The 27,485-nt window shown below is 41.4% G+C and overlaps 1 protein-coding gene across 8 annotated transcripts in view; it reads left to right on the forward strand.

Moving 5' to 3' along the window:
• ANKRD17 (ankyrin repeat domain 17) overlaps positions 1 to 27,485 on the forward strand; it is a 217,824-nt gene that overhangs the window by 81,921 nt on the left and 108,418 nt on the right. For all 8 annotated transcript variants that reach the window (XM_077476428.1, XM_077476431.1, XM_077476429.1 and 5 more), the window contains exons 7-12: positions 1,558 to 1,652; positions 10,994 to 11,231; positions 11,650 to 11,841; positions 12,370 to 12,479; positions 12,564 to 12,651; positions 26,929 to 27,056. In XM_077476428.1, coding sequence (XP_077332554.1) covers positions 1,558 to 1,652; positions 10,994 to 11,231; positions 11,650 to 11,841; positions 12,370 to 12,479; positions 12,564 to 12,651; positions 26,929 to 27,056 — 851 coding nt within the window. The remainder of the gene's footprint in view (positions 1 to 1,557; positions 1,653 to 10,993; positions 11,232 to 11,649; positions 11,842 to 12,369; positions 12,480 to 12,563; positions 12,652 to 26,928; positions 27,057 to 27,485) is intronic.

Genomic DNA, 27,485 nt, shown 5'->3' on the forward strand with positions numbered 1-27,485 from the left:
ACACCTTCGAGTCTAGCTGTGTTTGATTAAACTGATTGTAATTGTTCAGGAAAGCCACACACCTGTCTATATAAGACCTTACAGCTCACAGTGCATGTCAGAGCAAATGAGACTCATGAGGTCAAAGGAACTGCCTGAAGAGCTCAGACAGAATTGTGGCAAGGGCCAGATCTGGCCAAGGTTACAAAAAAATTTCTGCTGCGCTTAAGGTTCCTAAGAGCACGGTGGCCTCCATAATCCTTAAATGCAAGAAGTTTGGGAAGACCAGAACATTTCCTTGAGCTGGCCGTCTGGCCAAACTGAGCTATCGGACTAGAAGAGCCTTGGTGAGAAAGGTAAAGAAGAACCCAAAGATCACTGTGGCTGAGCTCCAGAGATGTAGTCGGGAGATGGGAGAAAGTTGTAGAAAGTCAACAGTCACTGCAGCCCTCCACCAGTCGGGGCTTTATGGCATAGTGGCCCGACGGAATCCTCTCCTCAGTGCAAGGCACAAGAAAGCCCACATGGAGTTTGCTAAAAATAAATAAACACCTGAAGGACTCCCAAGATGGTGGGAAATAAGATTCTCTGGTCTGATGAGACCAAGATGGAACTTTTTGGCCTTAATGCTAAGCGGTATGTGTAGAGAAAACTAGGCACTGTTCATCACCTGTCCAATACAGTCCCAACAGTGAAGCATGGTGGCAGCATCATGCTGTGGTGGTGTTTTTCAGCTGCAGGGACAGGTTGCAACCGAGGGAAAGATGTATGTGGCCAAGTTCAGGGATATCCTTGATGAAAACCTTCTCCAGAGAGTCTTGACTTAAACCCAATAGAGCATCTCTGGAGAGACCTAAAAATGGCTGTCCACCAACGTTTACCATCCAACCTGACAGTACTGGAGAGGATCTGCAAGGAGTAATGGCAGAGAATCCCTATATTCAGGTGTGAAAAACTTTTTGCATCTTTCTCAAAAAGACACATGGCTATATTAGATCAAAAGTGTTTCTACTGAATACTGAGCAAAGGGTCTGAATACTTAGGACCGTGTGATATTTCATTTTTTCTTTTTTTTAATAAATCTGCAAAAATGTCAACAATTCTGTGTTTTTCTGTCCAATATGGGGTGCTGTGTGTACATTGAGGAAAAAAAATGATTTTAGCAAATGGCTGCAATCTAACGGGGGGTCTGAATATTTTCCATCCCCACTGTGTGTGTGTATGTATATGTGTGTGTGTGTGTATATATATATATATATATATATATATATATATATATATATATATATATATATATATATATATATATATATATATATATAAATTTTATTATTTCAGTTACTTGTATAGCACCATCAATTTACGCAGCGCTTTACATAAACGTTGTACATTCACATCAGTCCCTACCCTCAAGGAGCTTACAATCTAAGGTCCCTAACTCGCATTCATACATACTAGGGACAATTTAGACAGGATCCAATTAACCTACCAGCATGTCTTTGGATATAAACAAGTGCATAAAATATACACCCTTTGTAGGTTTCTCTGTAAAGATTGGAATTTCAATTTAATTTCTAGGACATTTAGAGATGGTGAGATTCCTTTTGGAAGCAGGAGCAGACCAGGAGCATAAAACTGATGAAATGCACACTGCCTTAATGGAAGCTTGCATGGTAAGTAACTGCTACCTGTACAAAGGTTGTGTTTCGGACATTGTTTAAAGCTTGAATCCAGGTTCAAAGTTGTGTACTTGGCTAGTGTAACTGCAGAAATACAGCACGAATGGTATAATATATATATTTTTTTGGTGTGCAAGTTGCCTACATTTTTTGGCTGCTGTGTAGTATTTTGTTCCTTCAATAACATTTAACCTGATGACAAGTTTTGTGCTGTAAGGCCTTCTGTACACTGGTAAATGGACATTTAGGAGCAGTTGGGTGTTTTTTTGCAGCTGCCCCTGAACTCTCCTCTGTTATCGGTACATGTACACAGGGTCGTTTATAGTAGTTTCTAGGCACTTGAGTTTAGAGTCATTTCTTGGAATGCAAAAAAAATGCTTTCAGTATGGATAGGGAAAAAGGAGTGTGGCGGGAAGAAAACGTCCATATAAAAGGCACCTCATCCCAAAATTTTGTTAGGAAATTTAGGTGGGGATAGAGAGAGGGAATTGTAAGGGTGCGAGGAAAGTATATATGATCCCTACAAGAAATACATAATAAAATCGTTTATTTCATACATAAAAAACTAAAAGGAGTTTCATATACATACATGGGTGCATGAACAAAAACACAGAAAAATATATACAAAGTAGATCAGTCAAGATGTTAAAAGGCCAGTATATGTTACAGGTAATCAGTTCCTACATGTTTCGCCAAAACATTGGCTTCCTCAGGGAAAATGATGTAAACCTGTGCAAAAGTGTAGATTCTAAATAAACGGAGAAACACATAAAATATACATTATAAAAATAAGAGATTATTCTCGCGCTACCATGTACAGGATAGAGATAAAAATGAGACGGAAGAACTTCTGCAAACACCTATTGTGGATCAAGCCGTATTCACTAGAATTAATGCTATATGGGAGAGGATGGTGTTGCGCTATTCAAGGGATAAATAAAGGTATAAGAATTGTATCAGGGTAGCTTAGATGAGCAGTCTGCGGTAAACCAGAGATATATGTTCAATAATGCAATAAGTGAAAATAATTAATAAATCTACCTATAAAGCTTGTGGTGCATCCTCCTAACAAACCAGTATTAAAGTGCACGGTGCAAACAAACACTTCTGTACAAAGGCATAAATATGAAACTTAAAAATGAATATATACCAAAACGTGTAAAGGCCTGCAAATAGAGTATCACTGTGTAGTATGGTATATCGGAAACAAAATGTGCCCAAAATTGCTCTCGTGCAAATCTTGTGCAAACTAATACACATGCGTGAAAATACAAAATATATATATATATAAAGTATCGGCACAATAAATAGAGTAATATAGTAACGTATAGTCCATATAAATCCACTAATCTGTACAACCAAGTATAATCATCAAAAGGTACCAGTCTATTATTTTGACATCTTCTGAATGCGAAATAGCATAAATAGCAGCTGATATCCACCATACATTAAATATTTCTTATGTGCAAAACGGCAAAAGTTCTTTCAAAAGTGCAAGTGCTTCATGGTGCAAAATCATCTGATGTGCAAAAAGTGTTTTTTCTGTTTGTGCCAATCCACACTAATAAGTAATGGCCTCTTACCTTGCGTAAAGAGGTAACCGCGTATATTCAACCACTGGTTGTTGCACCTCCTTTTCTCCTTGTCCCAGGATCTGGATAGGTAATGTTTATATCTGGACCCCAAGGTTTTCTTTAAAAAGCGTCTTTGTCTCTCAGCAGTAGTGGGAGTAGCTATTAAAAAGATATATAAACTAACACTTATCTCCTACGAGTGCCGAGCTCGTTTGCTTATATCAATATGGAGTGCCTATCCCATCCCTACGCGTGACGTCACGACCACTTGACTTCATCAGGGGGTTGTGATAATACTCATATATATAAAGACATAATATTATATTTATCTGTCACATCCCCCAATTACCTACCCGGTTGTCTCTGGCAGCTAAGGCACCAAAACCACCCCAAAGGAAATCAGCAGATTCGCAACATAACTATACGTGGCTACAGGGGGCTGATAAAGACCTAGCATATTTAAAGGAAAAAGATTTTATGTCAGTATAAAAGAGAATATAATCGGGATAGAAAACATCCCACACAGAAGGGCTAACAGTCTCAATTACTTACAATTGTGTGATACTAAAATCCGTATAAATACCGGGGCGCCAAAGATGGTTTTAACAAAAATCTATAACGTTCTTTACTTATGATATCACTTTTTGTTTTGCATTGGCGTCTCCTACTAATGCTTTCCATTGATATACTGGCCTTTTAACATCTTAACAAGCTTATATCCTTTGTATATATTTTTCTGTGTTTTTGTTCATGCACCCATGTATGTATAGGAAGCTCCTTTTCGTTTTTTATGTATGAAATAAAAGTATTTTTTTATGTATTTCTTGCAAGGATCATATATACTTTCCTGGCACAATTACAATTCCCGCTCTCTATCCCCACCTACATTTCCATTCAATACGGATGTTCAGAGGCATTTGAACTGCCAAATGCCTGCAACAAGCTTGTAAACATGCTAACTCGTGATTAGCCTCATTTCGTTTACCAGGCATTTTTCGTTTTTAGCTATTTGAAAAAAAGATGCTTCTAAACGCAAAATTCCTCTAAACTCAACATGTAAACGTGGAAAAGCTGACGTTTTAAACGTCCGTTACTATCTGTCAAGTTTAAATCGTTCAGAAGAGGTTGTAAAAATGTTCCGTGAAGCCTAAAGCCCCATACACACTATTATATTTTCTGCCGAGTTTTGTATTCATATTTACCAAAACTATGAAGTGCAAGGGCCTGACTGATTGCATAAAAATTTAAACTCTTAAGGTTTGACCTCCATAAATGGTTTTGGTAAATCTGAAGACAAAAATATACAGAAAATCTATTAGTGTATATGGGGTCTAAAGCCTCATACACATGGTACGATGATTGGCAGGGGATTGTCTGACAGACTGTTGTCCTAAAATCTTACCGTTAGTAGGCTCCTTTTGACAATTGTTGTCCCAAATTTGGCTGGTAAATTTTTGGTGGACAATGGTTTGACGTCAGATTTTCGTATGGTCTACATAAATCCGTCACACAAAAGTCGAAATTACAAACACGCATGCTCTGAATAAATGCTCACCAAACAAGAAGTTAGCAGAAGGGGCTCAAAGGGTGGTGGCACTCAAGAGCTGAAATTCCTCGTACGTCACCACATTCATGTTTGTAACTTAACAATTGTGTGATGTTAGTATGCAAGATCCTGCTACATGCCCTTTAAAGGGGTTCTAAACCTTTGTTTTTACCATAATGCATCCTATGCATTAAGGTGAAAAAACAGCTGGCAGTGACCGGGCCCCCAGGCCCCCCGTTTTTACTTACCTGAGCCCTGGAACTTGTCCCGGTGGGGACACGCTGTCTCTGCCTGGGGTCTTTAGCTCTTGTTTGGATAGATTGATAGCAGTGCAGCCATTGGCTCACACAACTATCAAATCCATGCGGGCTCCGGGGCCGAGTCATACATTTGGCGGCTATGGACGGGTGGTTATCTGATGTGGGGAGGAGCCACTGGGTAACCCCAGAAGAGGATGTTGGGGGCCGCTCTGTAAAATGAGCTGCACAGTGGAGGCAAGTATGATATGCATGTTATTTAAAAAAAAAAAAAAAAAACCTTTACGATAACTTTAACACAAAAATCGGACACTGGCCAACAGTCATACCGTGTGTACGAGGCTTAAATCTCTAATGATTGGAGACTGGTTGCTAATTCGCCCTCTAGTAGTCCAGTATTGCTGTGTCATGTCCTGAGCAGCACCACCCTACTTAACATTATTGTAATAGTTAAATTTAAAGCGGGAGTCCACCGGGACTCCGCGTTTTTTTTTAAAAGCCAGCAGCTACAAATACTGCAGCTGCTGACTTTTAAATAGTGACACTTACCTGTCCAGCGCGCCCGCGATGTCGGCACCCGAAGCCGATCGCTCGCTCGGCTGCCGGGTCCCGCCGCCATCTTGGGTATGGGAATCAGGAAATGGAGCCTTTCGGCTTCATTTCCCGGTTCCCTACTGCGCATGCGCGAGCCGCGCGGCGCAATCCGGACGGTCCCCGCTGCCTCTGGGAGCTGTGTGTTTCCCAGCAGGCAGCGGGGCACTTGCTGAAGGGGGCGGGCGCTGCGGAACGTACGCCCCGTTCCGCAGAGAGCTAGCCCGGAAGTGGGTGCAGTTACCTGGATTATCCAGGTAACTGCACCCCCCTCCCCCCTGAAAGGTGCCGATTGTGGCGCCGGAGGGGGGGGGGGGATTCCGATGAGCGGAGGTCCATTTTAGGGTGGACCTCCGCTTTAATGTAAATGAGTGGCTACAATGGAGTATGACGAATAGAAACATAATCTCTGTAGAGATTGCTTACCCACAGAGCAAGACTGTGTTGTGGTGGTATATTTATTTTTTTATATGTTGAGAAATCATCATTTAGGACTTTACATTATTTTTTTTCATGCACTTGGAATGTGTTTAGCTCATTTTTAAACTGAGTATTAAAGTGGATGTGTCCTTTCCTTTCAAACTAAAATGCTTATTGCCTTTAAAAACTTTTTTGTATTTAAAAAAAAAAGTCTTTTAATGTTTTCCATTTTGTGTATTTGATGTTATCCTATGTGATACCAATTAAGCACCTTTTTGTTTTGTGCAAAACATTTTTTCCCATTTTTGACAGGTGTAAAAGTGTTGGTTTTTTTTTTTCTTCTTTTTTTGTGTGTTTGTGTTTTTTTTATTTATTTTTTTATTTATTTATTTTTCTTTTCTCATCCACCGGGACTCAGAATTCAGGAACCTTTTGGATTATACTGTCGCCTACAGGTGGTTGGGACACTGGCAATCAGCAATTTTGTAAGCCAGCTTTCCTCCACCTAGCATCTTTTTTGCTTGTGTCTTAGTAGGTTGTACAATGTTTGTATCTTAATGATTCATTATATTATACAGGAACTGTATTCAGCATGGATTATATGTGTATACCCTCAGCTGATTGAACATTGGCAAAAACGTTTGCTAGATCTTCTTCTAGAATGTACCTATGTAAGCCTGCTCATTCTGTGAGGCTCTGGATTTTTGCTAGTGTTTTTAGGTGATGGACCTGTTCTGCTCCAGAGAAGTGTTGTGTTTTTGCTTTGGGTACTGGATCCTGCATTAGCAGCTTAGCTGCAGGGTGCTGTACAGGGCCAGGGCAGTGGTCCATTTCTATGGTTTCCAGACACTGAAGACCCCTTTTGGGCTATGCAAACTGAAATGCGAAGCCTAGACCTGAGCGTAGCTAAAATCAATATGGCCTTTGGTTCAAGGACTGCAATGTCCCTTTACCAGCATCAGTATCTTTTTCCCTGATTTCTTCCAGATCCTGTTTGGCTGTCTTGATCGGCCAGCGCGAAATTATGTCACCCTGAATCATGCACAGGAGTCATGCATCCTGGCGCACCGTGCTTGAAATGTTACCTGAGCTGTGCATGTACATTCTGCATTAGAACAGGCAGGTATGTTTATTTCAGAAGAGACATGCACTGTCTCGTCTGAAAAAGACGGGTAGCGATTTTTTTTTTTTTTATTGGTTCCACTTTAAAAGGCCCATTGAGGATAAGGTCAGGTTGTGTTTTCTTGTAGATGGACCCTGGTTCCTGGCTTTTAACACTATTTGCAGGGCATAGCACATGATGTGGTTTAGTGGGCAGAAGATTTGGAGTTATTCACTTTGTTGTGGTTATTCCCCTTCCCTTCCATTTTGTTTGTAACACTTCTCAACACGATCACATTTATAATTGGCTATTTTATTTTCCCCCTCTTATCTGATCTCTGAAGGATGACGTGAATTTGTCACACGTCCCAGATAATGTTTCCACTCGCTCACTCAAAGACATTTGTACTGTGACCTCTTTTAAAGCAGTTGTAAACCCGCAGAATTTTTTTTCTCACCTGCAAAGGAAAAGGCATAATGAGCTAGTATGCACCGCATACTAGCTCATTATGACTTGCCTTAGAACGAGGCCCGACATCTGGCCCGATCCACGCTGAGGCTGAGGAAGAGGCAGCGTTTCTTCCGGGTATCTTGGCTCTGGTGCTGTGAGTGGCCAGAGCCGCGATTTCATCACTCCCGCGCATGCGTCTGCCGGGCTTCCAGCCGAGAATCCCCTGTGCACATGCGCCACTGCAGTCAGCGTCGCATTGCGAGGGGAATATCTCCTAAACCATAAAGGTTTAGGAGATATTTTTACCTACAGCTAAGCCTTATTATAGGATTTCCTGTAGGTAAAAGTCAAAAAATGACTTTACAACCACTTTAAGGCAGTTTCCTTTGGCCATTTTCACTCAAGATCGCCTTCAATTCAGCATAATCAAGGTTTGTAAAAGCAAATCAATTCTTAGATGACCCAGTGCTTCTGTCCAGCCAAACAAAGATCTCCCAGACACATTGGGTCTCCAATCTTGGCCTTGTAATGGGAAAGTAATTCCTTTCCAAGACTTTGAACTTGCTAATGGCAGATGCCAATCTTGCAGACTAGGGCAGTGTCCAGGTGACATGGTCTGTGCAGGAGTCAAAACTCCCCATCAACTTTCTGGAACTGAGAGCCATTAGACTACTCTGAGTTACATGTAGAAGGGAGCTCCAAAGTTGCAGAGACAACCACAGCAGTGGCCTTCATTAAATCATGAAATGTGGCAGCCCCAAAAGAAACAAGTCTAATACTCTAATGGGCAGAAACTTAGATTCCAGCTCTTTCGAATTGCCAGGGAGATTTCCAAAGCCAAAAAAAAAACACCTAGACCCAGGAGAATGGTTTCTTCTCCCTGAGATCTTTCAAAACCTCTAAAGTGATCCTGATGGGGATGTTCTGGATTCAGAGTTCAACAACAAGCTTAAAGCAGAACTCAGGGATCAGCAAAAAAATCCCTCATTAGTACACACCCCTAAACAAACAATTATTACATTTGTGAAATTCCTTAACATTGAAAGAGAGTCAAATTGAATTGTCAGGAAGTGAGCTCTGTAATTCAAAAAACTCTACACTGAATGTCGGGGGTACACTAAGTCTGTACATGTTAAATGTGAACTCTCTCACTTCAACTTAAATTGCACCCGCTCATTCTGCATTCACACTACTGATTCTTATAACTGTAAAGGTGTGCTTGTGCACAATGTTTAGTTCATTCTATGTAGTCTACTTTCATGAAATCTCTTCCCCTCCAGTCAGAACAGTAGTTAAAAAAAAAAAAAAAAAAAAAGTATGTCTTATTCTTTTTGGATGTGTATTAAATGTAAAATCACATATCATTGGAATTATTGCACTTGAAGTTAATCTGTATGTCCAATATCTATAGAAAGAGGGGTTTCCACTATCCCTGTTAAGTTTTTTTTTTTTTTTTTTTTTTTTTTTTTTTTTTTTTTTTAGATCAGGGGTTGACAAATTTGCGTGGAATCTAGGAGCCAGCTAAAAAAGTTAGGAGCCAGGTCCGTGACGGCGATTCGGACCTGTCCCTGGCCTGACATGGAGACGAGTGAGGGGAAGATAGCCCCCAGCCCCTCACCTGTCTCCAAGTCATTGCCCATAGCTCTTAGAGGGACATTTTATTTTTTTCAAATGACAAATTTTTTTTAAATTGCATTTTAGTGTAAATATGAGATGTGAGGTCTCTCTGATCCCAGATCTCATATATAAGAGGAACTGTCATGCTTTTTTCTATTACAAGGGATTTTTACATTCCTTGTAATGGGAATAAAAGTGACACACTTTTTTTTTTTTTTTTTTTTTTAAGAACATTGAAAAAAATAAAAATAAGTTAAAATAAGAAAAAAAAATTATTTTAAACACGCCCTGTCCCGCCAAGCTTGCGTGCAGAAGCGAACGCATATATGAAAGCGGTGTTCAAACCACACATGTGAGGTATCGCTGCGATCGGTAGAGTGAGAGCAATAATTCTAGCCCCAGACCTCCTCTGTAACTTAAAACGTGCAACCTGTAGAATTTTTTAAACGTCGCCTATGGAGATTTTTAAGGGTAAAAGTTTGTCGCCATTCCATGAGCGGGCGCAATTTTGAAGTATGTCATGTTGGGTATCGATTTACTCGACGTAACATTATGTTTCACAATATAAAAAAAATTGGGCTAACTTTACTGTGGTCTTATTTTTTTTGTTATTAAATACATTTTTCCCAAAAAAGTGCGCTTGTAAGTCCGCTGTGCAAATACAGTGTGACAGACAGTATTGCAACGACCACCATTTTATTCTCTAGGGTGTTAGAGTAAAATATATATATATAATGTTTAGGGGGTTCTGAGTAAAGGGAAGGAGATGGAGCTTCCCCTGCCTGCCAGCCTATTAGCATTGCTGGTTGTAATTCCAACGGCCACCACAAGAGGGCGCCAGATTCCAGAAGGAACCATAGGATCGTAGAAGGCCTCAAAGCCGGGGCCTCAATTCCCGGCCGCCGGCGGCGCGGCCCGACGCGATCACGCCGGGGGGGTCCGCGGTGACAGGATACCCCCAGCTGTGATGCCCCAGGCGCCAGCCCACTATTTCTAGTCGCAAATGCGACCTGGCGCCCGGGTTTTGTCGAGCCCTGCTTTAGATCTTATTTTCAGCGTGATGTGTATTACATATGATGTTGCAGATCAGAGACTGGTATTGTGGTAATATTGAAGTCTATTGAGAGTCTTAAATTAGAGGTATGCCAACCTGTTAATGCCCCTGGGCCCATATCTACATTCTCAAGGGCTGATTTGCCATTTTGCTTCAGTCTCTGGACTTTGAAGTGTAACTAAAGGCAATACTTTTTAAGGTTTGGTTAGAGTGGAGAGGTTTTATTGGTGTGTGTGCCCTGCCATTAGGGAAAAAGTTCACTGTCTCGGTTTGTCATGTTTTCCTTTGTCAAAAGTAAAAGAAAATCCAAAGTTTTTTTTTTTTTTTCTTTTTGGTTGACATCAGAACACTAATAGAGGGGAAATTTTCCAGTGAGGGCCCTTGTGAGACACCAGGGCTTGAACAAGGCCTAGGAATTAATAAAATTACATCTCAGTCTGTGATTTGTATATTGCTCAAGGCTAGGAGGTCTACTTCTCACATGTTTTGTCATTGGATGTGGAAAGCTTACTTCACATGGTGCGAGTCTAGGGGCCTACAGTGGTTTTATTTGCCAGTGTCCATTCTACTTGTAGGCAGTGGTATAACCTTAAGGTTAAAGATTTGCTGTGCCCCTCAATGGATTTTAGGAGAAATTGAGAAGATTTTAGGGTGAGTACTTAAATACTCTTATCGTGCATTAAATGCTTGTGTCAACAATTTCCTTTTTGTATTTCACACACAGGATGGCCATGTAGAGGTTGCAAGACTTCTACTTGACAGTGGAGCCCAGGTGAATATGCCTGCTGACTCTTTTGAGTCTCCTCTGACTCTTGCGGCTTGTGGTGGTCATGTAGAACTGGCAGCTTTGCTAATAGAGCGAGGTGCTAACCTGGAAGAGGTAAATGATGAAGGCTATACACCTCTTATGGAAGCTGCACGAGAAGGACATGAGGAAATGGTTGCACTATTGCTTGGTCAAGGTGAGCCTAAATAGCATGTGCCTAAATGTATTTTCCTTGGTGTTTTTTTTTTTTTTTTTTTTTTTTTTTGCTTTTGTCTGATTATGTTAAAAATATGGATTTCGGGAAAATAAAGAAATCACCTGGCAGAAGTTCTAAACTTTTCAGTATAAGTATTTTTTTGTAGCAGTCTGTGTCCTGGTAACGGCAAATGAAAGAATTTTGCTCCAAAAGGGCAACCTGTTATATGCAAAAGAAACATTTTTTTAAAATAAGGTTTAGCGTTCCACTCTTGCAAATAATAATAGTTTTGATTCTAGTGTCAAAATGAAAAATAACACGTGAACAATTGTATGTAAGAGTATCAAACCAGAACAAAGATTTGCTTGTGGAAAAGAGCTTGACATTTGTTGTATTTAATGTTGCAATTGTTTTATAGGTGCAAACATTAATGCGCAGACAGAGGAGACTCAAGAGACTGCCCTCACATTGGCATGTTGTGGAGGTTTTCTGGAGGTAGCAGACTTTCTTATTAAAGCTGGTGCAGATATAGAGCTTGGGTGTTCCACTCCTTTGATGGAAGCTGCACAAGAGGGTCACTTAGAGTTGGTGAAATATCTGCTTGCAGCAGGTATGTTGCATAATTGTTTTTATTTTAATAAAAGCATAATTAAAGTATTTTTTCTTTTAGTTCAAATCCACTGAAATTGCAAGCTTAAATGTTCATACATGCAAATCTGTTGCCATTAGCATTATGATGTAATCATTCTCACACAGGAAGGATTGGTAGGGTCTGCACTTTCTTTGCAGCAATGGTCTCCCATACAAGTACAGGAGTAGAATATGGAGCTGTGAGTTGTAGCGCTGAAACCAAATGGCCATAGAGAATCCCAGATTCTCCACTGTGACTGCATAGCACAAGGAGACTGTCTGGAAAAGCTGCAAGAATACACCTAGTTTTACAAGTTTGCATGCATGCACACTTTAAATTGCAATTTCTAAGTGTCGTTTTGCTTTAATTGACAGGAAAAAAGAATGCTACTTCTAATTGTCATGTTTTGGGGCATAGGTCTCATTACTGTAGAGGTTTGCTCATTTTTATTCGTAATATTTTGTTTTTTATATGGTATTCATTAACATGGCTGCTCTTGTTCTGCAGGAGCTAATGTTCATGCAACAACTGCAACAGGTGACACAGCGCTGACATATGCTTGTGAAAATGGGCATACAGATGTGGCAGATGTGCTGCTTCAAGCTGGTGCTGACTTGGTAAGCTATTTCTATTTGTCGTTGGTCCATATTACTATCTAGACTCTCAAACATTTCCTAAGTTTTATTGCTATATGTTTTAAGGAGCATGAATCTGAAGGAGGGAGAACCCCTTTGATGAAAGCTGCAAGAGCTGGTCATGTCTGCACTGTTCAATTCCTCATAAGTAAAGGTATTTTATTTATAATTGCACCCACATTACCTTTTTTTTTTTTTTTTACTATAAAAGTTCACTGTTTAGATTTTTATTTTTGAAGTCTGTTAAGATCTACTGACATGAGCTCAGATCATTTTTTTGTGATAACTGCACTTTTTATGTTTGTGGTAAATCGTATTTAGCTTCTTGCCATAATTCCAGAACGGATAGTACAGTACCTTTTTTGTTGGATAACACACAACTTATTTTAACATTGTTGGTATACTTTTTTTATTCTTTTTTTTTTTTTTTTCTAACATTTCAAATTTGGGGTGAAATAAACACTATATATTACTCAAGTGGATGGTAAGTAGGTTACACTTGTGTTAATACAGTGACTTGTTTAACTGGATTATCGGTGGTTAAAGCAGGGAGAGGGACCACATGTTTAGGTCTGTTAATGCGACAGGCATTCCATGTTCTTTTGCCCAGTTTTCTCTTGAGCCACACTCAATCTAGAGATTGTTCAGTTATCATGAATATAGAAAAGGGAGCACTCCTATGGCTACATCTGTATTGGAAAACTATAATTTGGGGGGGGGGGAGGGCGGAAGGCATAAAACAACCCAAGGTCAGACTTTAAAGGCACTTTGGATGATAAAAGATATACAAATTATATTTTATTGATAACAATTCATTGTGCAAATAAAGGAAAACTATCAAGGGTTAAAAACCTGTATCACACACTTAGACAAAAATACATGACACAGATGACATGTATGCACGATGTAAACAGTGAGCCCCTGTGCATCAACGCATTTCGCTTCATCAGGACACATTAAGGGGTTGTTGGAAGAAACAGGTCTCGCTATCTAAGATAAAAGAAAGACTTTGTGTAATGATAGATTTATTTATATATATATATATATATATATATATATATATATATATATATATATATATATATATATATATATAATATTACATGAATCATCGTCCTATCCGAGCGACATGTTTCGCACACATGGCTACCTTGTCAAATCTACAGAAGATAATCTCCCGCTGCACATCAAGCATCACCAAATGTTATAATCAGATATTTGTGACCAATGGTAAACTGGAATAATTTGCATAATAATGCACGTTGCCATCACAGCAAAACAAAAAACATATTTCATATTATGAATAGAGAGTGAAAGCCGTATGGATATACTCACTGACTTAAAGCGGTAGTAAACCCGCATTTTTTTTTTTTTTTTTTTTTTTAAAAACCTGCAAAGCAAAAGGCATAATGAGCTAGTATGCACCGCATACTAGCTCATTATGAAATACTTACCTTAGAACGAGGCCCCGACATCTCGCCCGATCCACGCCGAGGAAGCCGACATGCTCCCTCTGCGTCTCTTCCGGGTATCGCGGCTCCGGCGCTGTGAGTGGCCGGAGCCGCGATATCGTCACTCCCGCGCATGCGCGCGGGAGATTTAAATCCGGCCGGACGAGCGCTGCCGGATTTTCGCGGAGAGAACCCCCTTGTGCGCATGCGCCGCTGCAGTCAGCGGCGCATACCGAGGGGAATATCTCCTAAACCGTACAGGTTTAGGAGATATTTTTTTTACCTACAGGTAAGCCTTATTATAGGCTTTCCTGTAGGTAAAAGTTAAAAAAGTGGGTTTACTTCCACTTTAAATTGTCACTCCAAGCATATATGGGTGCAATAATGTTCAAAGATAAGTAGGGGGAGAAGCGAAAAAACAAGAAAAAAAAACAGGAAGGGGAAGGCAGGTGATGTGGACACAACCATATAGGACTGCCTTTAGATCATTGTACCAATGGTATACACGTTAGCTAGGTAAAACCACATAATTTATAAGCAGTAAACAGCCTAACCTGCAGTTAGCAAGTATCAATAAGGTTGCAGCGAGTTCTTTAGCCTCATAGAGCCATCTGGGGAAAAAAAGGGGTAAAGACAAACTATTATCATAACATAGCCAAATATAGAAGGCTGTGGCAATACCCATATCTCCTCGGTACAGCTGCTGGCAGTATGCCCCCCCCCCCAAAAGCACATCCACCACACTGGGATATGATGCAGGGAGCTATTTATAGCCCACAATGTGAATTGTAGACGTATCAGATCTCTCTGCACGTGGCACGGGTCACACGCCATCCGTCGGCGCCGCCGAATGACGTCACATGATCATACAGCGGCCGCCACGCCCGATGTCAGCAGGCTCCAGACCGCAAAAGTAATTGAGACAGCTGCACCTGAGATGCGCTCAATGATCATAGTAAACAGAGGGGAGAATCTACTGTTCTAAATCACCCTATCAGGGCACAGCAGCAGAGAAGGGAAAGAGGTGACCAGAACAAACCCATGGACCAGGACACAACCTGATCCCCCACAGACACAAAGGTGGAAACCGTCAAACAAGCTGATCCCAAGGAACACATGCAGGGACAAGAACAAAAAGATATTGGCAAAGGAGTCAAAAGCTGTCAATAAATTAACCATTTAGATAAGTGTCCAGTGTTGCAGGCAGTGACAATCCATGGCTGTAGGCAGGAAGTATATCCCACATGTCACTCGGATATGAAAAACGATTCAAAAGAGAATTTATTTTCTTAAATCAGGGGACATGGAGCCATAGTACTTACTATGTGGGTTATAGGGCCACTGATAGGGGATGGACACTGGCAAGATGTGCTGTGCTGAGCTCCACTGGAAGCTTCCTTGCTGGGGCTAGCCATGCTGACTGGATCCGTTCTGATGTCCTTTTTATGGGCTAAATGAATGGTACCCGGGCCTCGTGTTCAAAGAAACGATGTTGCGAATTCTTCTCTCTCTGAGAGCTGGAACCTGGGATCCAGTACTTTTTGGTAGTAAGGCCATAAAGTTTTTACTGGCAGGGAGCTGTCACAGGTCCAGAATTGTGGGTAACCTGAGGTTCCCCTGTTCCTGAAGGTTTCGGAGCCCACAGTGAAGGGTGAATATTGGGTTTTATCTCAGATAACCCTGCTGCAAGGAAAGGTAAGGGAGAATTCCTCAGGAATTTCTCCTTCTGTGTACGATGCTGTCATGCCTATATCTCACCACTGGCGGGTGTATTGAGCACTCACTGACCTGATGCTGGAAACCGCACAGACGCCTTCGTTTCTCCTCTTCTCCGGCCACAAGCAGATCCTCCGGTAAGAAAGGGGGGTCTGGCTCTCCTGCGCCCTCAATGTTGTATGCCAAAGCAGTTTCCTTTTAAAAAAAAAATGGAGACAGACTGCACTGGCCACTTAGCGGAGGATTTAACCCCCCGCCATGTCTGCTGTTTAACAGGGCGCCACTCACGCTGGAAAATACTTTCCTTTGAAGGGAATGATGGGGGGGTGGGTGGCGGCTAACAGTATCGGATGCCGGCCACACGTGCAGGAAGTTTTTAAAGCAGTGTGTGTGAAGCTGCTGCCTGGCTGTGGCGGGAGACTTGAGCAGGAGGTTGGCTGGATTCAGGTTTGGTGAAACAGGCATTTCCGTTGACACATTGTACTTTACTAGGCTAGATATTAATAGCAGCTATTAGACTATAACCTAGCAGTGTACATTCTTTTGCTGGTAGTGGCTCTGCTTTTGTGCTTCAGGCTATGAGTGGTTAAGGGACCAGGAACTCCTCTAAAGCAAAAAGTAAATCCTGAAGGAAAAACTCAGCAGACAATCTGATAGTGTGTACGGGGCTTTAGAGTTCTAAAGGGTCAATGGTTTCACAACAAACTAAATCCATTTCCAAAAGAATGTCATCCTCATCTGAGAGATGTGGCTGGTCAGATTGAGCCGTCAGGGGAATCTTTTGGTGCGGCTACGCTAAACAATTCAGCTCCATTGTATATCATACAAGAGGTTTTTCCTTCTACCATTTGTAACTTGGAAAAGAAGATTGATGCCATGTTATCTCTCCATACTAGAGTCAAACGTAGCAGATCCCCATCTAGTGCTCAGAACCCTCTTATTGAGGTGCAAGGGGCAGGGGATCCGGTAGATCTTCCCGAAGATTTGGAAAATACTTATTTATCCTCTTCTGAGGATCCTAATATAGGAGTAACATCACAAGACAGGTTGCTTGTGCACTCTCTTACTAAATTGGTTCGTTCAACCTTTTTGCAGGCTCTTGAGGAACCCACCTCTAATTTGGGATCATTAAAACCTCCATCTGGGGATTCCTTTCCTATTCATACATGGCTAAAGAAGCTTATGTATGCTGAATGAGAACATCAGGATAAACAATAATATCCTCCTAAGAGATTCTCCACACATTATCCTATGAAATGAGGATTTATATAAAAAATGGAGGAGGTTCCAGTGATTGCTGGAATCACCTCAGTGAACAAGAATCTCCCATGTCTGGTGGATAATGCGCTTATGTTAAAGCATCCAACAGATAAAAAAGTTGGAACTTATTTCTGAAAGCCATATGTCTTTGGAAATTAGCCAAAGTAATGCAGCCGGTTCTTGCCGCAATTGGTGTATCCCAGTCCATTAAGGAACAGTTTGAAGAGATACTTAAAATTCTGCCTAATCTGCAGGCCCAGCAATGGGCTGGTGTATCAGACGCACTGTGTTTCACAGTAGATGCTATGAAAGATTCTATCATTCAAGCCTTATGGCTTATGCTTGGACTAGTGCATTCTCGCAGAGTACTATGGCTAAAAAATTGGTCAATCGAAGCACCGTGTAAAAAAAACTCTTAGCCAGTTCCCCTTTTCATGGGGAACGGTTATTTGGAGATGACCTGGACAAATACATCAAAAGGATCTCTAATGGGAAAAGAGTTCTTTTACCAGGAAAGAAGAGGTTTAAACATTTTTCCTTTAAACGTGCTCCCTCACGTATGCCAAGGGCATCAGCCTCTAGGCCAGTGATGGCGAACCTTGGCACCCCAGATGTTTTGGAACTACATTTCCCATGATGCTTATCCACTCTACAGTGTAGTAGAGCATCATGGGAAATGTAGTTCCAAAACATCTGGGGTGCCAAGGTTCGCCATCACTGCTCTAGGCAGTCTCGACGACCTCAACCGCCAGGTTCAAGGGGAACCAAGGGTGGCGCCAAGGCCAGAAGATATCTTGGGGCAGAAATCCCACAAAACAGAATGCTAAAGCCTCCTTATGAAGGGTCTCCCCCACTCAGGTGGGGTTAAGGCTTCTACAATTCTCAAGGATCTGTCAGGAACAAGGTCAAGACAGATGTGTGGCTTCTGCTGTTTCTCTGGGTTACAAACTAGAGTTTCCGAGAGTTTGTCTCCTCGCTTTCGAAGTTCAAATGTTCCCAAGGACCCAGAGAAAAAAGTCTCTCCTTCCAGCTCTGGATCATCTATTATCCCAGTTGGTCATATCAGAGGTCCCTTTAGTGGAACAGGGCACAAGTTTTTATTCAAACCTTTTCACGGTTCCAAAACCAAACGGAGAGGTAAGACCCATTCTAGATCTGAATCGGTACTTAAACATCCGATCCTTTTCGCATGGAGTCCTGCAAGCTTGGCTTCTGTCGATACCAAAGACTCATATCTCCACGTGCCAATATTTCCCGCTCACCAGAAATTTTTGTGCTTCGAAATAGAAAATCATTTTCAGTTTGTGGCCCTGCCATTCGGCCTAGCCATAGCACCGCAGGTGTTTTAAAAAAAATTCTGGCACCTCCTACAGCCAGATTAAGGGCTCAAGACATAACGGTCCTAGCCTATTTAGTTCTACTTTTAACAGATCATTCAGTCTCGGGTCTAAACCAGAATCTGGTCACAGCTGTGAACTACCTGGAATCTCTAGGTTGGATTCTCAACCTAGAAAAATCCTCCTTAAAACCATCAAGGAGATTGCAGTACTTGGGACTAGAGGTCGACCGATATGGGTTTTTCTCTGGCCGATGCCGATATTTTGAAATCATGGTGGCCGATGGCCGATATATGATGCCGATTTTTTTTTTTTTTTTTTTTTTTTTTTGGGGCCGATATGTTAGGCCGATTTTTTTTTTATCCCCCTTCATCTCATAAAACCTAACGGTCACCTTTGCCACTGGGGCGTTTTTAGGCGCTTTTGGGCTAAAAATTGCGCCTGTAAAGTGCCTGCAAAACGGCTCCCCTGCAGTCTGTATGAAAGACAGAGTGCTTTCACACTGAGGCGATGCAAGCAGCACGTTTTGGCGTGGTGTATACCGCTTCTCCACCACTCCTGCCCATTGATATTAATGGACACCACTGCCCAAGCGCATGCAATGCGATTTGGCAGCGGTGCTTCACGGGCACATTTAACCTCTTCTTCGGCTGCTAGCTAGGATTATATGCGCCCCACTAGCAGCCGAATAGCACCGCTAAAATGATGGTAAAGCACTGCTAAAACTAGCAACATTTTACCATCAACGTCTGCCCGCTCCAGTGTGCAAGCAGCCTATAAAATAAAAACAAGTACTCAAAACTTTTGGACGAAAGAAAAAAAATAAATGGACTAACTTTACTGTTTGTGTGTTGTTTTTTTTCTTTTTTTTTTAATCATTTAGTGTATTCCCCCCCAAAAATGCATTTGAAAGACCTCTGCGCAAATGCCGTGTGACATAAAATGTTGCAACAACCGCTATTTTATTCCCTAGGATCTCTGCTAAAAAAATATATATACTTTTTGGGGGGTCTAAGTGATTTTCTGGCAGAAAATACAGGACTTTTACTTGTAAGCAACAAGTGTCAGAAAAGATTTAGTCTTTAAAGCGGAATTCCGCTGCCGGTTTTTTTTTACCTGTGTCACTGGTGGGCGATTCCTACGGTGTCTTTGCAGTCACGATCTGCGTCTTTTTAACCCCCGGCGTGACGATTTCATTGCTAAGGAAAACTTTTAAAAAAGCAGTCCAGCGGTTTCCATTTTCACTGTGGGCGTTTGAAGCCCACAGGCATTTACTTCCTGGATGCGATGATGCTGAGCTCCCAGCATCCACCGCTCCATCTCGCACATGCTCATTGAGTGTCCTCTTTGTTTTCCTTCCTCTTGCCTCATGTTCTATAGTGGTAATGGCAGATAGAGCTGCCTGCCCACTTTCAAAATGGCAATTTCGGACATGCCCTCGTCACATGACCGGCGTCCTCCTTCCGAAATCTCACGAGATTTCGGCATGACTGTGTCCCCCACTGATTCCTGGGAAATAGCTAAAAAAGTTCCCAGGGACCATTGCGAAGCCGATACACGCCTACTCCCACGGGAGGAGAGCCCGGAAGTCGGCATAAACATTAAAAATAAAAGGTAAATACTGCATTTTATTTTATTTCAATGGTCATAACTGCATCTATGTTCCAAAGCCATTTGAATAAGATGAACTTGCAATTTTCTGTACAAAACCGCTTTAAATGGTTAAACTGAGAACTCTACACACTGAGATGATTTCATTCATTCAAGTGTAAACATTGTATCTTTCTGTTCTTTTCTTGGCAGGCTGCCCAGAGAGGAGGAAAGACGTTTCTATGACGACTCAGGCAACTTACACTGACTTCTATTAAAGAAGTCATTTTAAAGTCCCGCTGTTCTAAATCTGCCTTTTTATCAGCTCAATCCTTCGAGGCTGTCCCTTACGCACAGTTTCATTCAAGACTGCTTCAAAACACCATCCTGTTGGCCTGGAACAAAAAGGTTCAGGGCTTGGATTTTCCAATACGCTTGACTCCCGACGTGCGTCAGAGCCTAAATGGGTGGTTGGCATCCAGCCTACTCCAAAAGGGAATATCTTTTCTAACAGTCTCCTGGAAAGTGGTGACAACAGATGCCAGCCTTCTAGGCAGGGGAGCAGTCCTGGAAGAAGATTCTGTCCAGGGGAGGTGGTCCAAGTTGGAGAGGACCTTGCCTATCAACATTTTGGAGATTTGGGCAGTACGTCTGGCCCTAAAGTCTTCGATGGTCAGACTAAGGGATTGTCCTGTCAGGATTCAGTCCGATGCCACGGCTGTGGCTTACATCAATCGCCAGGGGGGGCACGAGAAGTCTTGCAGCCCAAAAAGAGGTGCACCATGTTCTAGCTTGGGCAGAACACAATATTCCTTGCCTGGTCGGCAATATTCATTCCGCGAATAGAAAATTGGCAGGCGGACTACTTGAGTCGCCAACAATTATTTCTGGGAGAATGGTCTCTTCACCCCGACATCTTCCTAGCGATATGTCAGAGATGGGACACTCCAGATGTGGACCTGTTCGCGTCCAGATTCAACAATGAGATCGACAACTTTGTGTTGAACAGGGGATTTGCTAGCATGCAGAACAGTCGCATTAGTCTTCCCATGGGATTAGTTTTCACTGATCTATGCGTTTCCTCCAGTTCTGCTACTTCTGTGTCGTCTTCGTAGGATCAAACAGGAACGAAAGGAGGTAATTCTGGTGGCCCCAGCTTGGCCCAGAAGATCTTGGTTTGTTGATCATAAAGATGGCGATGGGAGTCCCTTGGACACTGCCATTATGGCCAGACCTTCTCGCCACAAGGTCTGGTATTCCATCCTACCTTACAGACTCTAAATATAACGGTTTGGCTATTGAGACCCACATTCTAAAGGATGTCTCCTTCGGTAGTGTCTACCTTGATTAATGCCAGGAATCTGGCTTCCAGAATTATTTACTATAGAGTCTGGAAGGCATATGTTTCTTGGTGTGGATCCAGGGGTTGCCACCCCAGGAAATATGTCATAGGTAGCATAGGTTTGATTTCCTACAGATGGGATTAGAAATTAAGCTGGCCTTGAGTACTATCAAGGGCCAGATCTTGGCCTTGTCAGTATTTTTTCAAAGGCCTCTTGCTTCTCACTCTGGTGCATAGCTTTATTCAGGGGGTAACACAAATTAATCCCCCTATCAAGGCACCTTTAAATCCTTGAGATTTAAACTTGGTCTTATCGGCTTTGCAGAATCAGCCTTTTGAGCTTTTACGAGACATTTCCTTGGTTCTTTTGACTAGAAAGATAATCGTTCTGGTTGCATTTCTTCTGCTAGAAGAGAATTGGAACTAACGGCTCTGCCTTGTAAAGAGCCATGTTTGATCATGTGTGTAAGGGTAAGGTGGTTTTACGTCCTCATCCTGATTTCCTACCAAACGTGGTGACAGGTTTTCACTTAAACCAAGATATTGTTCTTCCTTCTTTCTTCTCAGAGCCTCAATCTAGGCAAGAGAAGGCACTACATTCCCTTGATGTAGTAAGAGCGGTCAATGTATTTAAAGGCGACCGCTCTGATTTGCAAAACAGATGTTTTATTTGTACTGGCAGAAGGTCCAAAAAGGGGACAGGCAGCATCAAAATCTATTTCCAAATGGATTCGTCAAGTCATTATTCAGGCTTATGATTTAAAGAAGAAAATTCCTCCTTTCAAGTTAAAGCACACTCAACCAGGGGGATTAGTGCCTCTTGGGCGGTGCATCATCAGGCCTCTATGGCTCAGATCTGTTAGGCCGCAACTTGGTCTTCAGTTCATACGTTTACCAGATTTTATCAAATTGATGTTAAAGGTCATGATGATATTGCCTTTGGGTGCAGTGTGCTGTAGTATGAGTCCTCTGGTCTCCTTTTTTGTTTTTCCCTCCCTTCAGTTGCCATTGCTATGGGACATCCCACATAGTAAGTACTATGGCTCTGTGTCCCCTGATGTAAGAACGAAAACAGGATTTTTAAAACAGCTTACCTGTAAAATCCCTTTCTTTGATGTACATCAGGGGACACAGAGGTCTCTCCCTTCTTGGTATACACTTGTATTGCTTGGCTACAAAACTGAGGACTCCCAGTAGTGGGAGGGGTTATATAGGGAGTACACTTCTTGCCTTAGGGCATGCCAGTGTCCATCATCTATGAGTGGCCCTATAACCCACGTAGTAAGTACTATGGCTGTGTCCCCTGATGTACATCAAAGAAAATAATTTTATAGGTAAGCCGTTTTTAAAAATCCTGTTTTTTTGGTCAATGCCATCATTGCTTTACTATGAATTAATACAAATTATTGTTGTCCAAAAACAAATATTACAACATGTGAAATGAATTACACCCTAGATATTACATTGTCGACATCTTTGTTTCATAAACAATGTTATTATAGAGCAATACATTGGCGTGGACCTAAGTAAAGCAGACAAAAAAATTTGAAGGGTTACAAGCAGACGTATAAAAAAAACCTGGCCCATGTATATCTATGTATAGAGGAGAACCAATATACACAGACTAAAGAATGTATATTGTTCCCAAGTTAGTAACTACAAGAATGGTCTGAAACTCAAAACATCGTTTAAAACATTGCATGTGATGCATGTCTCTTAGATATGATGATTCGTGTGTGTATATGTGTATCTAATATAAATAAAATATACACACGCACGCACGCACACATGATGGAAAGTATTCAGACCCCCTTACATTTTTCACTCTTTGTTATATTGCAGCCATTTGCTAAAATCATTTAAGTTAATTTGTTTCCTCATTGATGAACACACAGCACCCCATGTTGACACTTCTGCAGATTTATTAAAAAAGAAAAACTGAAATATCACATGGTCCTATGTATTCAGACCCTTTGCTGTGACACTCATATATTTAACTCAGGTGCTGTCCATTTCTTCTGATCATCTTTGAGATGTTTCTACACCTTCGTTTGAGTCCAGCTGTGTTTTATTATACTGATTGGACTTGATTAGGAAAGCCACAAACCTGTCTATATAAGACCTTACAGCTCACAGTGCATGTCAGAGCAAATGAGAATCATGAGGTCAAAGGAACTGCCGGAAGAGCTCTGACAAAATTGTGGCAAGGCACAGATCTGGCCAAGGTTACAATTTCTGCTGCACTTAAGGCTCCTAAGAGCACAGTGGCCTCCATAATCCTTGAATGGAAGATGTTTGGGATGACCAGAACCCTTCCTAGAGCTGGTCTTCTAGGCCAAACTGAGCTATCGGGGGAGAAGAACCTTTGGTGAGAGAGGTCCGACAGAAGCCTCTGCTCAGTGCAAGACACATCAAGGCCTGCATGGAGTTTGTTAAAGAACACCTGAAGAACTCGGATGGTGAGAAATAAGATTCTTTGGTCTGAGACAAAGCTAGAACTTTTTGGCCTTAATTCTAAGCGGTATGTATGGAGAAAACCAGGCACTGCTCATCACCTGTCAAATACAGTACGAACAGTGAAGCATGGTGGTGGCATCATCATGCTGTTGGGGGTGTTTTTCAGCTGCAGTGTCAGGACAACTGTTTAAAATCGAGCAAAAGATGAATGCGGTCAAGTACAGGGATATCCTGGAAGAAAACCTTCTCCAGAGTGCTCAGGACCTCAGACCGGGCCAAAGGTTTACCTTCCTACAAGACAATGACCCTAAGCACACAGCTAAAATAACGAAGAAGTGGCTTCACAGCAACTCTGTGTCTGTTCTTGAATGGCCCAGCCAGAACCCTGACTTAAACCTAATTGAGCATTTCTGGAGAGACCTAAAAATGGCTGTCCACCATTTACCATCCAACCTGACAGAACTGGAGAAGATCTGCAAGGAGGAATGGCAGAGGATCCCCAAATCCAGGTGTGAAAAACTTGTTGCATCTTTCCCAAAAAGACTCATGACTGTATTAGATCAAAAGGGTGCTTCTACTAAATACTGAGCAGAGGGTCTGAATACTTGGGACCATTTCAGGTTTTCTTTCTTAATAAATCTGCAAAAATGTCAACAATTCTGTGTTTTTCTGTCAATATGGGGTGATGCGTGTACATTAATGAGGAAGAAATGAACTTAAATGATTTTAGCAAATGGCTGCAATATAACAGTGAAAAATGTAAGGGGGTCTGAATACTTTCCATCCCCACTGTGTGTGTGTGTGTGTGTGTATATATATATATATATATATATATATATATATATATATATATATATATATATATATATATATATATATACACAGTGGTGTGAAAAAGTGTTTGCCCCCTTCCTCATTTCCTGTTCCTTTGCATGTTTGTCACACTTAAGTGTTTCGGAACATCAAACCAATTTAAACAATAGTCAAGGACAACACAAGTAAACACAAAATGCGATTTGTAAATGAAGGTGTTTATTATTAAAGGTGAAAAAAAATCCAAACCATCATGGCCCTGTGTGAAAAAGTGATTGCCCCCCTTGTTAAAACATACTATAACTGTGGTTGTCCACACCTGAGTTCAATTTCTCTAGCCACACCCAGTCCTGATTATTGCCACACCTGTTCACAATCAAGGCATCACTTAAATAGGAGCTGCTTGACACAGTAAGGTCCACCAGAAGATCCTTAAAAGCTACACATCATGCCGAGACCCGAAGAAATTCAGGAACAATTGAGAAAGAAAGTAATTGAGATCTATCAGTCTGGAAAGGGTTATAAAGCCATTTCCAAAGCTTTGGGAATCCAGCGAACCATAGTGAGAGCCATTATCCACAAATGGCGAAGACATGGAACAGTGGTGAACCTTCCCAGGAGTGGCCGGCCGCCCAAAATTACCCCAAGAGCGCAGCGACGACTCATCCAAGAGGTCACAAAAGACCCCACAACAACGTCCAAGGAACTGCAGGCCTCACTTGCCTCAGTTAAGGTCAGCGTTCATGCCTCCACCATCAGGAAAAGACTGGGCAAAAATGGCCTGCATGGCAGAGTTCCAAGGAGAAAACCACTGCTGAGCAAAAAGAACATCAAAGCTCGTCTCAATTTCTCCACAACACATCTTGATGATCCCCAAGACTTTTGGGACAACATTCTGTGGACCGATGAGACAAAAGTGGAACTCTTTGGAAGGTGCGTGTCCAAGTATATCTGGCGTAGAAGGAACACTGCATTTCATAAAAAGAACATTATACCAACAGTAAAATATGGTGGTGGTAGTGTGATGGTCTGGGGCTGTTTTGCTGCTTCAGGACCTGGAAGACTTGCTGTGATAAAAGGAACTATGAATTCTGCTGTCTACCAAGAGATCCTGAAGGATAATGTCCGACCATCTGTTCGTGTACTCAAGCTGAAACGAACTTGGGTTCTGCAGCAGGACAATGATCCTAAACACACCAGCAAGTCCACCACCAAATGGCTGAAGAAAAACAAAATGAAGACTTTGGAGTGGCCTAGCCAAAGTCCTGACCTGAATCCTATTGAGATGTTGTGGTGTGACCTTAAAAAGGCCGTTCATGCTCGAAAACCCTCTAATGTAACTGAATTAGGACAATTCTGCAAAGATGAGTGGGGCGAAATTCCTCCAGGACGCTGTAAAAGCCTCATTGCACGTTATCGCAAACGCTTAGTTGCAGTTGTTGCTGCTAAGGATGGCCCAACCAGTTATTAGGTTTAGGGGCAATCACTTTTTCACACAGGGCCATGATGGTTTGGATTTTTTTTCACCTTTAATAATAAACACCTTCATTTACAAATTGCATTTTGTGTTTACTTGTGTTGTCCTTGACTATTGTTTAAATTGGTTTGATGTTCCTAAACACTTAAGTGTGACAAACATGCAAAGGAACAGGAAATGAGGAAGGGGGCAAACACTTTTTCACACCACTGTATGTATATGTGTGTATATATATATATATATATATATATATATATATATATATATATATATATATATATATATATATATATATATATATATATATATATATATATTCAAAAAAATTTTTTTTAATGTGTTATTACACAGTCTTACCTATGTGTTTTATCTTCGATAGTGAGACCTGTTTCTTCCAACTACCCCTAATGTGTTCTGATGAAGCAAAACAGCGAAACGCTTTGATGCACAGGGGCTCACTGTTTACATGGTGCCTACATGTCATCTGCGCCATGCATTTTTGTCTATAGTGTATTATGCATGGTTTTTAACTCTTAATCTTTTTGCTCCATTTGCACAATGAATTGACATCAATAAAATATAATTTTTTATATCCATTTATTGTCCAAAGTGCCTTTTAAAGTCTTGGGCTGTTTTTTGCCCTTTTTTATTTTTTCCAAGATATTGTTCAGATAGCATCTCGTACATTTAGTATGGAGGTGCTAAGCACCTGCAGTGACAGACCATATTGTTTTTACCACTGCTTTTTTGCCATTATATACTTTTTCATCTAGTTAGAATAAGCCTTTTAGCCCTTTTCACCCTTATAAGTGTACTCTTAAACTAGCAAACTTGTCTAATGTAAGTTGCCTTATTTTAAATTATAGCATGATGTAGCATCTTGTTTATAATTAGTATACCTTTTGCATTCTGCTTGTTAATGCTTAAAAACGCAACAGAAACTATTATTGCTCTGCTGATTGATTCACTCACATTATTTCTGTCTTAGGTGCAAATGTCAACCGGACAACACTGAACAATGATCACACGGTGTTGTCTCTTGCCTGTGCTGGAGGACATTTGGCTGTGGTAGAGTTGCTTTTGGCCCATGGTGCTGATCCAACGCACAGATTAAAGGTACGGTTTTCCCATCTCCCCCCCCCCCCCCCCCCCCCCCGTATACTCTCACCTATCTGTTATGACATGTTAGACAAGCTGCAGGAAAAATACAGTTATGCCACGTACACACGACTGGATTTTCCAGCAGACTAGGTACGACTGTCTTCCCGACGGACTTAACGAACGGACTTGGCCACACACGAACGGACTAAGTCCGTTCGTTTTGAACATGACGTAAACTGGATTAAACAAGGCAGTTCACTAGCCAGTGGATTCCCTTGCGTCGTATTTGGTCCTTCGGACCAGCACACAAGCGGTTTTCCCGATTTTAGTCTGTCCAGAATGGAGTCCGTCCAGATAGATTTGAAACCTGTTTTATTTCTAGGTCCGTCTGATTTTTTATTTTTTTTGGAAAAACGATCAGACTAGCCAACATGATCGTATTGT

The sequence above is a fragment of the Lithobates pipiens genome, unplaced genomic scaffold (genome assembly GCF_037356315.1).
Source record: "Lithobates pipiens isolate NorthernLeopardFrog02 unplaced genomic scaffold, aLitPip1_a1.2 Scaffold_13, whole genome shotgun sequence".
In the NCBI taxonomy this organism is placed as follows: Eukaryota; Metazoa; Chordata; class Amphibia; order Anura; family Ranidae; genus Lithobates; species Lithobates pipiens.